We start from the raw sequence: 13,911 nt of genomic DNA, 5'->3' as shown, positions 1-13,911 counted from the left end.
TGGCCATTTTTAAATTTCCATATGGCTGCCATTTTCAATTTTAACGTGGATAATGATTATAAAAATGTCGCCCTTTAATTCATTGATCCTAAAAATGTACAGATGAAATAATTGTGTTTCTACCTTAACGGAGAGTTGATACGTATGGAAAAATAAATTAAAATGGTGGCTATTTTGAATTTCAAGATGGATGCCTAGGTCAGACAACAATGTTCTTTTTTACAAATTCATTCACTGAGCTCATAAATGTAAACAGATACCTAAATTGATGTCGTGGGGCACCTTGAGTAATTATATATATATATATAATATATATATATGACTATTTAAATGGCGGCCATTTCGAATTTCAAGATGGCTGTCATGCCCAAATAACTAAATAAAATGTTATCAACAAGTTTATTGATCTCAAAAATGTAAATAGACACAAGAATTGTGTTTCTATGTTAAATGGGATTCAAAATATACTTAAAATATCCTAAAATGATGGCCATTTTGAATTTCAAGATGGCCGCCATGATAAAATGACTGAAAAAATGCTACCAATGGATTTCTAATTCTGGATGCAGTTACGACCTTGCCAAAACTCCACTTTGACTCTGATTTGTGCAGAGATTTTTATTGCGATAACTGTTTTATTATTTAGATTTAATGCACAGACTGATTATGAATGAAATGTATAGAAATATATACATGAACACTCATTTCTAAACAAAATTTATTGTATCTATGTGTATCTCAAGGATTATCTGTTGTTTGGTTTACGTTTGCGAGGTCTAAATTAATTAATTCAGTTCAGTTCGGTTCAGTTCCATTCAGTTATTTTTTATCCTTAATGCAATTGAATTTATTGAATTTGATTGTTTAGGCGTTTTGTTTGCTTTTGTTTTGTCTGAAGGAATTGTTGTTTTGTTTTGAGGTTTTTGTTTGCTTTTTGTTGTTGTTCAGGAGGGGGATGGTCGATTTGACAATCTTTATTCTTTGTAATTACATTTCAACAAAACAACAGAACAAAAGTTCTGAATATGTTTGACATCCACTCTATGTTTTTAATTAATATGTGTTGATTCATTAGATCATAACCTATCAAATTTACGTTTCAAGTATTTATTGACTCTGAAGCCATCTATGCATATTCTTTTCTCTTTTTTGGCACAGACATTTTTGGAAACGCGCATTTTGATATATAAAACACGTTGACCTACGATTAAAAACAAAATGAAGTAAATAGGTTAGTCTAGATTAGTCTATAGGGTATAGACACTAAAGAGGGAGATGATGCAATGGTCTCGCAGCCACGATTAACTGAATTAAGTAAATGTTATTAATCTGTGATTTAAGCGGATGTCCCAGCTGCGGGTATTGATAAGTTGGTGGTGAATCAAAAACGTTTCTGTTTGTTCGGCGGCTGCCACAAGTAAAATGTCGATAATTTGTCTCGTGATAATGACGAAAATGGCACATGGGATAAGTATTACGATAACCGCACGTGCCACACACACTCTCTCAACAAGCCTTTATCATAATATGAAGACAAAAGTCCACATGGTGGGGACTTGTGTGTGTAATATTTGTTTTAAATATAGTTTATTTACTCTCATGGTAAAGTGCAAGTTGGATTGAAAAAAAAGATACAGGTGGATGGGCTTTGATCCCCAGTTCCAATTTTAAAGTGGTAGAAAATGTATTTTAAATATCCCAAAATTTGCCAAAGCAGTGGCGTAGCCGGGAGTGGGGTCTGAGAAAGGTGTGAGGTGAGGCTGCGTGGGATACTCAGTCAAGATTCGTTATATTTATATGTATATTATATCCCGTTCTCAACGCTTCAAAATTCCCTCCGACGAAACTTTTAAATCTATGAAATATTATGTTAATAATAAGACAAACCCTTCACAGCGATGTAGCCCTGTTATATATCATTTCGGTTTCTTTTTGTGTTTGTTTGTTTTTAATTTATAAACAAGGAATATGGAATGTAGAAACACTATACCAAAATATATTTGGGGTCTGCGGCAGCGTTTGCGTTTGAATATCCTGTGCGTGCGTATCTGCTGAATTATTTATGAATATACATGTAAACCATTAAAATGTTTACAAGTAAGATATACCAATATAAAAATCGTGTATGACTATGCTACTTTAAATATCTGAGACAATGTATGACATGTGCGGACACTAGGCCGCAACACGAAGTATTTCATGAGGTCAAATGTGATTGTTATGTTTATGCTTTAAAGATATGCTGACAAATAACCAGAAAAATGGATCATGTTCGCAGGAAGTACAATGCGCACGTGTACTCCACGTGTTTGCTATCTGGGACATATATGTTCTTTTTCCGGTAATAGTGTTCTTACGCAAAACTAAATCTGGGAAAGTATTCTGCAACTGTTATTAATATGTTGCTGTTTCTAAATGTAATGCTGTTTTCCCCCCTTTTCCAACCAAGTCTGTAATCAGTGGAAATAACTGTTTCATACGCTCAAACTGAGCTGGTGTAAAGGTTTGTAACCGATGGTAGTCATTATTTCCAGTAATTGCTGTGGGTGATTTTGAGGTCCATAACCAGTAGAGATTAATGATAAATGTTGTACATGGAACGAATTATCTACGCCATATTATATTGAAATAATCACTCTGATATATTTTGTACCTGAAACGAGCATAAATATATCTTACTTAAGAAGTTTGTGCTAGCAAACCAGCAGGTTTCTTGTGACATTCTTATTACTCTGTGCTATACTCCATTTTACCGTGTTTCTGTTATAAATTGAATACTTCGGTAATATGCGATTTGACCAAACAAAACTCAGCTCGAAAATTACAAATGGTGTCATAGAAAATGAAAATTATACATGTAAGTGTAGTAAAAATGAAACCCAAGTGAACTCTGCCATCCTCAGGGGCGTAAGCTAGCGGTGTTCGGGGTGTTCGAACGAACACCCCCGCTGAAGCAAATGGTCCGCTTTCAGAACTAAAACATACAGGTTTATACATTTGGAGTTTCTGCTGGTGCAAAAACAAAATAAAAAAAGGTCCACTTGGTTCATATTCGATCCCCCCCCCCCCCCCCCCAGGTCCAGATCACGCTACGCCCCTGCATACTGTATTGGAATCTGCTGAGTCAGATCCTTGTTCCGTTCAAGTAATCAGCGTCGAACCCACATTTTGCGCATTGTGAACGAAAATCGGTTACCCGAGTGAGGTCGACCATTTTTGCATACATCGCATATTTATAACTGTATGCTCGTGAGATGGCCCCTTAATAAGTTTACTACTAGTTGGGGTCTAGTCATCTGTCAACCCACCGCGGTGTTTAATCACGGCACTAGTATTTACCGGACTGTATTATGTCCTCAAATAGATACGCTATACTCAATAAAACGTGGTCTAGAAAATATTTCATGTAGTCTTAGACAAACAAGCTGGTTGTGGGAAACACCAGTCCACTGAGGAGGTATGTTAGAAACAGTGGTACTCCGTCCTTCAGTGCCAGGTAAAGGTGTGAACAATTTTACTGTGTCAATAAACACCACTTTTGTTGCACAATCTGGATAAGAGACTGTTGCTTGCCCACTTAAATGTCAATATGTAGACACAGAATATGTACTAGTATGTAGTTAAAAAACACCGTTGAGATAAATATTAGAGGCCGGTCTTGGACAGAGGTTGTGCCCACGACAGGCGTGCGTGAGCAGTTTTCTGATGGAAGTACACCAGAAATGTCCTCTAAACAATATTAGATAGAAAGAGCTAGAGAGACAGCTACACACACACACACACACACACACACACACACAGAGAGAGAGAGAGAGAGAGAGAGAGAGAGAGAGAGAGAGAGAGAGAGAGAGAGAGAGGGCTGTCTGAAGTACAGTAACATTAAAAGCGTGAACCATGCGACAATTTAATCTTAGAATAATTAGGTACATGTCTTTGATCCTGCAAATTCACTGACATCATACGATGCTTGTTCACCGTGATTATAAAACACTTTTAAGACCAGATTTGCGACTTGAGTAAAGTATCCAGACTTAACTGCGTGCGTTTTATTAAAGCCTTCAGTCTAGATTTAGAAGTGTTATAACAATAGAGCCAACGCAAACGACGAACGATTTGCACGAACACTGAAATAACGTTATAGCTGTCAAAAGCAAATCATGTTGTACAGACCACACAGCTTAGTTGCACACTGATTTAGCCATTGTTGCCATCTTTTCGGTGAGAATAAAAACAATTAATTATTATTTATGGGAGCAGGACACCCCCACCCCATCTCGTATCTTTCAACCCATTTCCCCTTTGTCATTATTTATTGAATAAAATTACCAAGGGGGGGGGGGTGGCTGGGGGATTGTCTGGGGAGCTTTGTCCAGGGCAAATTGTCCTAGTGTCATAGTTGCTGTCCGTTATAATGATGTTAAAGGTGTACATAGTCTGTGTGAAAAGGAATTTTTGAAAATCAGTGGCCTGAAATCATTGATAAAATGTTTGTAGTTATAATTATGAACATGTAACCATTTTAAATTCTAAACTATTTGTGAATGGTGATGATAATAATATTATTTAATTGATAATTGAAAATAATTTATGGAATTAAATATTTAAAAAAGTAGACGTAGTGGCTGCATATTTGGAAAAATAAATTAATTGTGTAATGTCTTAGCAAGTTTGGCTTTTCTTTGACCTCCTTCTAAAGATGTTTATGTTTGAGAAGAGAGCAGCTTCAAGAAGCACTGAGGCAATTAAAAATCGAGTTAAAAAGCTCAACGTTTCGTCAGCTAAATGCTGACATCCTCAGGAGCAAACTAAACATAAAACCAGGAGTTCAGCATTAAAAACAGGTGAATAAAAACAGTTCAAGTCTTACATTACATTTCTGAAATAAAAAGCTTATATATGTCTAATAAAAAGCCGACTATCACCACCTACGCCCTTCACACTCATTATTAAATTCTTACCGGCGGTTCCAATCTGCCGACTCGCTGGGTGATGGGGTCAGTGTGGACAACCTCCACTCTACATTCCACATTGCGCCGGTCTCGTCTCAGTACAAGATCCTCCCTTGCCAGGTACACTGACCTGCCCACTTTCACTGTCAAGTCTCGCTTCCGTATCAATATTTCGCCTAACGTACAGAAAGGTAGGCATAACACACACAGTAAAATCCGTACATCCATATCGAAGGTCAACGGTCACAAGGCCTCCAAAAACATGGTATCCACTTGTTATCCATCGGTTTCACATCTGAAAACATTGAATTGAATATTATATACAAGTAGGCCTAGTGTGAATAATGAAGACACATCAACATAATAATGCGCAATACACATATATATCTGGTAAATATGTAGTTGAAACCTCTAGATATTACCAGAAAAAGTGCTTATTTTGAATGCATTCAATGACGTGACAATTATGCATTTCATTTTATATTAAAAATCCCCTGTTACGTATATTGACAAATGATGCATCAATTAAATCCAGTGTCTGATTACACTTTCAAAGTCACGAGTTTTCTTTTATTTAAGAAACTTTACCAAATTGCTAAACTTGTTTGTCTAAGTGCATGTATATATACATTGTTGTATTTGAAAGACACAGAGAAATGATTGTGGAGTATAATGGCAATAAGCCATCCTACTTCGCAGAGACCTTATGCAATCCAATAGATACGAATACGATTATTGACATCATTAATTTTTGCGTGCAAGCTAATCGTTAAACTGCGTTCAACCATTCGTTTTGATGATTATCAACAGTGAAAACAGTAATTATAATGACCCCCCCCCCCCAAAAAAAAAAAATAGAAATGAAAAAAAATAATGAAAAAAGAAGAAGTTTGTTTCGTTTAATGACACCACTAGAATACATTTGATTTATTATTCATTGGTTATTGGATGTGAAACATTTGATAATTCTGATATATAGTCTTAGAGAGGAAACCCACTACATTTTCACAATTGTAGCAAGGGATATTTTATATGCACCATTCCATAAGTAGAATATCACATATAGCACATACCACGGGCTTTGATATACCAGTCGTAGTGCACTGGCGGGAATGAGAAATAGCCCAGTGGGACTACCGACGGGGATCGATCCTAGACCGACCGCGCATCAGACGAGCGCTATACCACTGGGTTACGTAACCCCCCCCCCCCCCCCCCCCCCCCCCATTCACCCCAGCCTCTGGTAAGATCAGCCCCAACCACTGTCTCGCGTCTAGCACAGGCTTGGAATACAAGAGGGGAGAGCAGGGACTACCCCACACTCCAAAGCTAATATATAAAATCAAATTAATATATAGCCCCCCCCCCCCCCCCCCAGTCACTGTCATGTTTCGACAATTACGACTGGTACTTTCCTGTATGTGGGAAAGTAAAATACAAAAATATCCAAATATAGGTTTGAAGTAAATATTTCAAACATAAACAACAAGAAACACACACGCGCGCGTTTCTTGACCAGACAAATACAGATAAACAGGTTGAAGATAATATTTTACACATAATAATAAAACTGCAACCACAACAATCACACACAGACAGAGAGAGAGAGAGAGAGAGAGAGAGAGAGAGAGAGAGAGAGAGAGAGAGAGAGAGAGAGAGAGAGAGAGAGCCGGGTAGTGAATTCCATTTATTTTATAACTTACAACGTAGTTTAGTTATTGTTGCAAACTAATATAAAATGCTAAATGTAAAGTTACAAAAAAAAATCGGATCTATCCATGCCAGATACTTTTATATCAGAAGTATATTGTACTTTTCTGCACAATAAATAAAGTTTGAAAGTGTATTGTATGTGTGTGGAACCCAAGTCGTGAGCGATTCGTGACTGTGGAAACAAGGGGAGTGAAATTAAGATAGTTTGGGGCGCCTTTCAACCTGGCAGTATTGAGTTCCCTCACGTCGGGCGAGGTAAATTAGCCGTGGCGATTCACTATAATGAAGCGGATTCGCAAACCGTCTGTTTCACTTTACCACATGCTCATTAAAAAAAAGAGGAAAAGGCAAAGAGTGATTATTCACACATTGGTGTTTGGGAAAACGAGCAGTTTGTTATAGCCCGGTTGTGACATTGTACTCACGTCTGAACACCTCGGCTGCTGTAGAAGTACTGGCGAGGTTGGAGGCAGATAAATATCGGTTATATTCTATTATATTTCCATAAACAGAAGGACGTTCTACAGTGCGCTGGATGGGCAAGAGGGCAAATTGTTGCCCGACTTTCAATTCCTCTGGGAAATCCTTAATAATACGGGCCCTAATTCAAGGTGTTTTGCTAAGTGGGCGTCGTTAAAGGAACGCAATTTTGACCATTCTCCAAACACAAAGGGTTTTGCTAACAATGGTTACTTTTAAGTCCAGTGTCAACTCACAGGTGTAACCATTGAAAGATCTGCCTAGGATGTGTTCTCCGAGTTCATGGGTGGCGGTTGTTTGTTTGTTTGTTTTTCTTATTTGTTTCTGCCTTCTTTATTAGTGGTGCATTCTTTATTAGTGGTGCATTCTTCGTATCATTGCACGACACATTTTGCCACATTCACCAATGATTGGCATGCGGTGACGTAACTAATTTAATCATTTAGTGTTACACAAAAGTAGAGACATAATTAGTTACGTCACATTGACATTATATAATTGCAAGAAAAGTTTTTAAGTATATTTACTTTAAGTACTACTGCAAAATGTGTCTTCATAACGAGAATTCAAATAGAATTTATTTTATTCATTATATATTTTTCTTACCTTTAGAAACAAAGAGAGCGGCTATATGTGTTTTAAACTTACTAAACCAGCCCAGTTAGTCATTCTACCTTATGTGTAGAAAATAATAGTAAAAGAAAGAAAAAAAACCTTACGTATGTTTATCACAGGCGTAGGAAGGTGCCAAAAAGTGTGTGTGGGGTGGTGTGGTGTGGGGTGGGTGAAGACACACACATATAAATATATGTATAAATATATAAAAACCATCGTTATTGCTACAAAGTGCTCCTCCCATGCTAAATTTGTGACTGTTATACATCGATAAATTCATAAAAAATGACGAACAATTCTAATAATTACAAACAGCACAACTTATTTAGTTAAAACCACGGGCAAAACGGGAAAACAGTGGGAAAAATTCGGGCAGTTTTTATATGGGTAAAATTTCGGGCAAATCAACCCTTCCAGCCCCCCTAAATCAAAGAGTCCCCATACGCCCATGGTTAAAACTAGACATAATTCACTATGAGTTGTAGTAGTTCATCAATATTAACCTCATTTCATTTCATTTCAACTTATTTTCGTGCTTATATCCAATAAATGTTCAAGCACGCTGTCTTGGGCACACACCTCAGCTATTTGGGCTGTCTGTCGAGGACAGTGGGTTAGTTGTTAGTTGGTTAGTGGTTAGTGAGAGAGAAGAGGGTGTAGTGGCCTTACGCCTACCCACTGAGCCCTTAAGAACTCGCTCTGGGTTGGGGCCGGTACCTGGCTGCGAACCCTGTACCTACCAGCCTGAGATTAACCTCGAATGCAAGTGCAAGCTTGGCTTGTGCTTGCACTTGCATTCGAGGTTAATTTTGATGAACTAAATTGTAGAGGCATCACGAGGGGTTTATGGATTTTTATACTCTCTGTATGCTCTTGTACCCCGAACCGAAGTCATACAGAGGGAAAACAAATCAATGATGCTTCTACAACGAATTTATCTTGCCGACATGTTTAATTACAAGATTTTCTTCAAACACATCCAGGTGCATTAATAATGTTCAAAAAAATAAAATAATAACGTCATTCAAATTCAAAATTAGTTGTATTATTACAATGCTTCGCCACATTAAAATGCTCGCTTTTCTTATATTTCATTTTCCAAGTTGTTGGCAAATCGTTTGTCAGCCGTGTTTTATTTACGTTGGTGAAAAACGAATTTTTGCATGGCGCGTTAATACAATAACAGTCCGATGTAACAGGTGGGGTATAAAAAATTTGACTCCGCCCACGCGGGGTATAAGGATTTTGTCCAAACCAATGAAATTCGACTATTTTACATGAAGGCGAGATAAAAAATCGTATTCTAACGTTATTCCCTTGATCTGCATTACGTAATAACGTCATTTTCTGAAGTTTTTAGTTTAAAATCGTCCATTACGTTACGCAATTTTATGCAATTTATAACACTTGTACATCGATACATTCATTAAAATGACAAACAGTTCTTATATAATTACAAACACATGAGCGTGCGCAGAGGTGGTTTTAGGCGGTCGAACCCTCCCTTTAATCAAGCAAATGTTCTCTTCTTCTTTTTTTAATGCTTTTTCCGCGGAAGCATATCTTAACCCCTAAAAATTTCGCTAGCTACAATTTAGCCCCCCACCCACTTCTAAAATGCATGCACAAGTGCCTGAATACACCATATTTAGTTAAAATACACATAAATCAGCTTCTGGCGTCCTTTCGATGACCTGTTTTACGTAATGACGTCCCAGCTGGCGTAGGCTAATGACGTCATTTTCTGAGATTTATCGAAGGATAACTTTTAGTTTAAGAATAGAGTAAACCGTAAAAAGGCGGAAAGTTTGTAATTATTATGGTATAAACTTTAAATGTTTTAAGCTATTTTGTCACTTTCGTAATAATCACGATTTAACAAAATGTCTACAACGTGTACTACAGTAGTTATAACTACGTGTTTAATGAAGTTTAAAATATACAGATACGCGAGACAGATTTAGGTTAAACAAAAACAGACTTCGAGGGTCAGGCGTCGGTATTATTAAACATGAGATAGATTTCGGGGGTCAGGCGACGGTATTACTAAACATGAGACAGACTTCGGGGGTCAGGCGACAGTATTGTCAAACATGAGACAGATTTCGGGGGTCAGGCGACGGTATTGCCAAACATGAGACAGATTTCGGGGGTCAGGCGACGTTATTGCTAAAAATGAAACAGATTTCAGGGGTCAGGCGACGGTATTGCTAAACATGAGACAGATTTCGGGGGTCAGGCGACGGTATTGCTAAACATGAGACAGATTTCGGGGGTCAGGCGACGGTATTGCCAAACATGAGACAGATTTCGGGTGTCAGGCGACGGTATTGCTAAATACGAGACAGATTTGCCATTCCCAGTGGTCTTATTTCTAATACCGATATGAAAACATTTCCCGTCAGTAAAATGCGCAGTATATAATTTTGCGAGCTGTAAAATACGGCTTGCAGCTGGTAAATATTGGAAGTGTTGAAATAGTATACATTCACGAGTTTTCAGACCTGTTACTGGCGTGTGATCAGCTGATGTATTGCTTTCATATCTGATTAAATAAAAAGAAAAAGAGTTTTCATTCCTGCAAAAACAGCCAACAATATCAGTAAAAAAAACCCCACAATTTACCAGTAGTGAATTATACATTTTGTGGAAACTTATGTCAGTAAAAAGGGACCTCTAAATAAGTTTAAACATTTCAATTAAACAAAATAATTGCCTATATGTTTCACAAACACACCATCCACTAACATGCACTTTTATATTTATACACTTTTACACTATTATAAAGCAAATATAAAGCAAAATATCTGAAAAGTGGGGGCACATGCCCCCTTTGCGCCCCCCCCCCCCTCCCCTCCTATGCCAGAGACTATGTTTTCATAATAAGTACTGATAACACGGTAAACGTTATTTACAGTAAAGCTCTCAAAAATGCGCAGCTGGTTAGACAGTGGTGTAACAGTTAATATTTTTAACTGTTGATAGGCGTACAGGTTCCCAATTTTGTAGGGGTTAGGCTGGTTTTTGCCCGAATTAAACGAAAATGCCCGAATCGGGATAACAACATTTATTCATATTAGCATTACTACCAAACAGCTATATAGGATTGCAAACGAATCACTACGCATTTACCATGGATTACAACTAATTTTGAGGGTAGAATGGTGAAAATACATGGTTAAATGGTCTCAGGTTACCACATTTTGCCCGAATATCTCTATAATTTTTGCCCGAATTTGACATTTTGTTCCAGCATTGGGAAGGAGGGGCGGTTAACCCCCATCCCTGCCTTCCTGTCTCGTACGCTTATGATTTACATAGTTTTAATGCATTTCGATCCAAGTGTTCAGAGTAAAGAGGAGGAAACTCGATAAAGAATACATGCATTACAAGACGGCTATTGGTGATAATGATTTAGCTAATTTTAAACATGACCTCATATCAAACACTATTATTTCTGACCCACCGAGATTAATGTAATTATCCATACAGACAACATACATGTGATATAAGGTGCTGTAAATGTAATATAATCACCGTAAACAAACAACAGACAATCCAAAACAATAAGACTGTAGGCTGTAATATAATCACCGTAAACAAACACAACAGACAGTCGAAAACAATAAGACTGTATGCTGTAATATAATAGTTTGGCTTAGATCGTTAGTTTATTATTTTGTTCATGAAAGTGTTTAATACATGACTTCATGCAATGATTAATAACCCAATTAGTTTTAATGAAAAGTGCATGGTACACGAAGTGCAGTATATACAGATCTACGTAACTGCGTTAATGTGTGTACATCGGTGAGACAAACAGCGGGCTTTATGCACTAACTGCATAGACCGAATTGCCGACATTCACGTTTCAATATTAACCCTTTCTCCAGCTCGTACTTCATTAATATAAACCACAACAAATGTCTGCGTCGCAAACATCTGGCACTCGATCAACTTGTTCAAAATAAAGCGTTGCGTGACAACACGTATAGTCACAAAGTATGAACAATGGTTAAAGATATAGCCTAGAAATATATAGATTACAAACGAACAATGAATGAATACATTAATAAATGAATCACTGGCGTAGGAAGCGGGGTGGGGGTGGGGTGGGGTAAGGGGGCATGCCCCCCCCCCCCACTTTGTAGCAGAAGCGATGGTTATGTGTGTGTGTGTGTGTGTGTGTGTGTGTGTGTGTGTGTTTGTAAATACATGTAAAAATATGTGTGTGTGTGTCTGATGGGTGTCCCCCCCCCCCCCTTAACCTTTTGGCACCTTCCTACGCCCGTGTGAATGTTTAATTACACCACAGACAAAAACATATATCGGCTAATATGGGAAGAATAAAAACTAAAATAACTTAAATTGATAGTATGTAGTGTACAAAACAACTGTTCACGGTTCCCCTTTTAGTCTATTTTAAAATGTTGATTTGCAGTATTTTATTTTTTAAATATAATAAATATGAAAATTAATAAGCTAAATTCGAAGATTAGTAGCAACTACATGTACAACACAAATGAGTAGCTGGCTAATTTAAACAATGATATACATGTATATATATATATATATAAATTCTGCGTCTAGCGATTAAAATAAGAAGCAGACCTTACCGTTGCAATGATTATATAATAATAAGTTTAAACTAACAAAAGAAAGGTGCAACACAGAATATTGTATCCAGTTTAAGGCCGGTAAATCCCTGAATTTTGTCGAGAAACTGCACAAAAGAATTTTCATGAATCCCGTGTCGTCTGTGTAGGGACACTTGGTGGAAATGAAGTGAGCCCTTCACTTGTCACCTGCAGCGGCGAGCGGTGTGGACTGCGTGTGAACGTGTTACACAAGCCGACTGGGTCCAGGTGTAACTTCACCAATTAATTACTGGCCTGAAAGCCGCACTTGTAAGACTTACCCCCTCGACCGGAGATAGGAAGATATCATTCCAGATTCGCCACGAGATGACGACCCGCGGACAGGTAGCGTGAGAGCTTCACCATATGCGACGAAAGAAGAAATCTCTATACGCTTATCGATGAGAAATCTCTGTAACTCATCGATCTAGCAAGTGCTGCACAACGACCTGTTTAGTAAGGAAGGCGGTCAGCGAAGAATTTCATTCCACTGTTTCCTCACCATTAATTCATTTTATAATCTCGCTTTAAAAAAGACAGAGAAAGAAAACACCTGTAATAAATGACGAAATTAGCTATATACATCTATCTATCTATATATATATAAAATCGCTTAAATTATATCCTTAAAGTTTTCCCACCTCTGGCAAAGTGATAATCCCGTTCTACGCCGGAGCGCTATTTTCACTGACACGTGGGTTGTCTGGACATTATATACCATTCACTAAACGTGGACAAGTAGAATGAACACAAAGCGGAGAATGAGGAACGTTATTCCCCGAGTCGCTGGCTCGTCGACTCTCTAACCTTACAAACACAATGTGGCGCTAGTGTGTGAACCAGCGAATAGCGAGGCTGCCTCTTTCAGACAGCTTTTCTCATAAATAGCCGGTGTATGAAAAGGGAGGTGAACATACCCCGTTCTTTAGCCAGTCTCTCTTTCTCTGTCTGTCTCGGTCTGTCTGTCTGTCTGTCTCTCTCTCTCTCTCTCTCTCTCTCTCTCTCTCTCTCTCTCTCTCTCTCTCTCTCTCTCTCTCTCTCTCTCTCTCTCTCTCTCTCTCTCTCTCTCCCTCTCTCTCTCTCTCTCTCTCTATATATATATATATACACACACATACACATACGCATACCTTCCTGACCGAGCAGCGTTTGACTAGTTACCCGATAACACGTGTTATGCTTCGCTTACCTTCTGCAATTAGGAAATCCGAAACCTGCTTTCGTTTTACAAACAGTGTTTATTATAGTACATACTTGTTAGTTATCACATAATACACGATTCAGTTCGTTACATTTTTACTCAAAATAATTTTTTTTAAAGTACATAGGATTAGAGACAATAAAGATGTAAGAAACTGGCTATGTGCTGCGTTTGTTTATCTTATTTTTTCTTTCTTTCTTTAATGTCCCTGTATTTTTCTAATATGTTTGATCAGTACAATCCAATATAAACTAGATCTAAATACATGTACGTGTACCATAAAATCCGATCAAACAACCGCCTTTATTAAGCAGTC

At 37.7% G+C, this 13,911-nt stretch overlaps 1 protein-coding gene across 2 annotated transcripts in view; it reads right to left on the bottom strand.

The window, feature by feature from the left end:
* The window catches only part of LOC121375822 (FRAS1-related extracellular matrix protein 1-like), a 135,982-nt gene extending 122,843 nt beyond the window's left edge, over positions 1-13,139 (bottom strand). Inside the window, exons 1-2 of one of the 2 annotated variants that reach the window (XM_041503482.1) lie at positions 13,036-13,139; positions 4,959-5,244 (exon numbers count right to left, since the gene is read on the bottom strand). In XM_041503482.1, coding sequence (XP_041359416.1) covers positions 4,959-5,177 — 219 coding nt within the window. In that variant the 5' untranslated portion in view covers positions 5,178-5,244; positions 13,036-13,139. Of the gene's footprint in view, positions 1-4,958; positions 5,245-12,675; positions 12,860-13,035 lie in introns of those variants that run through there. The other variant, XM_041503481.1, reaches the window with a different exon arrangement.
* Between the last annotated feature and the right edge of the window lie 772 nt (positions 13,140-13,911).

This window comes from Gigantopelta aegis, chromosome 6, assembly GCF_016097555.1.
Source record: "Gigantopelta aegis isolate Gae_Host chromosome 6, Gae_host_genome, whole genome shotgun sequence".
Classification (NCBI taxonomy): Eukaryota; Metazoa; Mollusca; class Gastropoda; order Neomphalida; family Peltospiridae; genus Gigantopelta; species Gigantopelta aegis.
The sequence above is the reverse complement of the archived record's forward strand: the minus strand, read 5'-3'. Positions and strand labels throughout refer to the sequence as shown.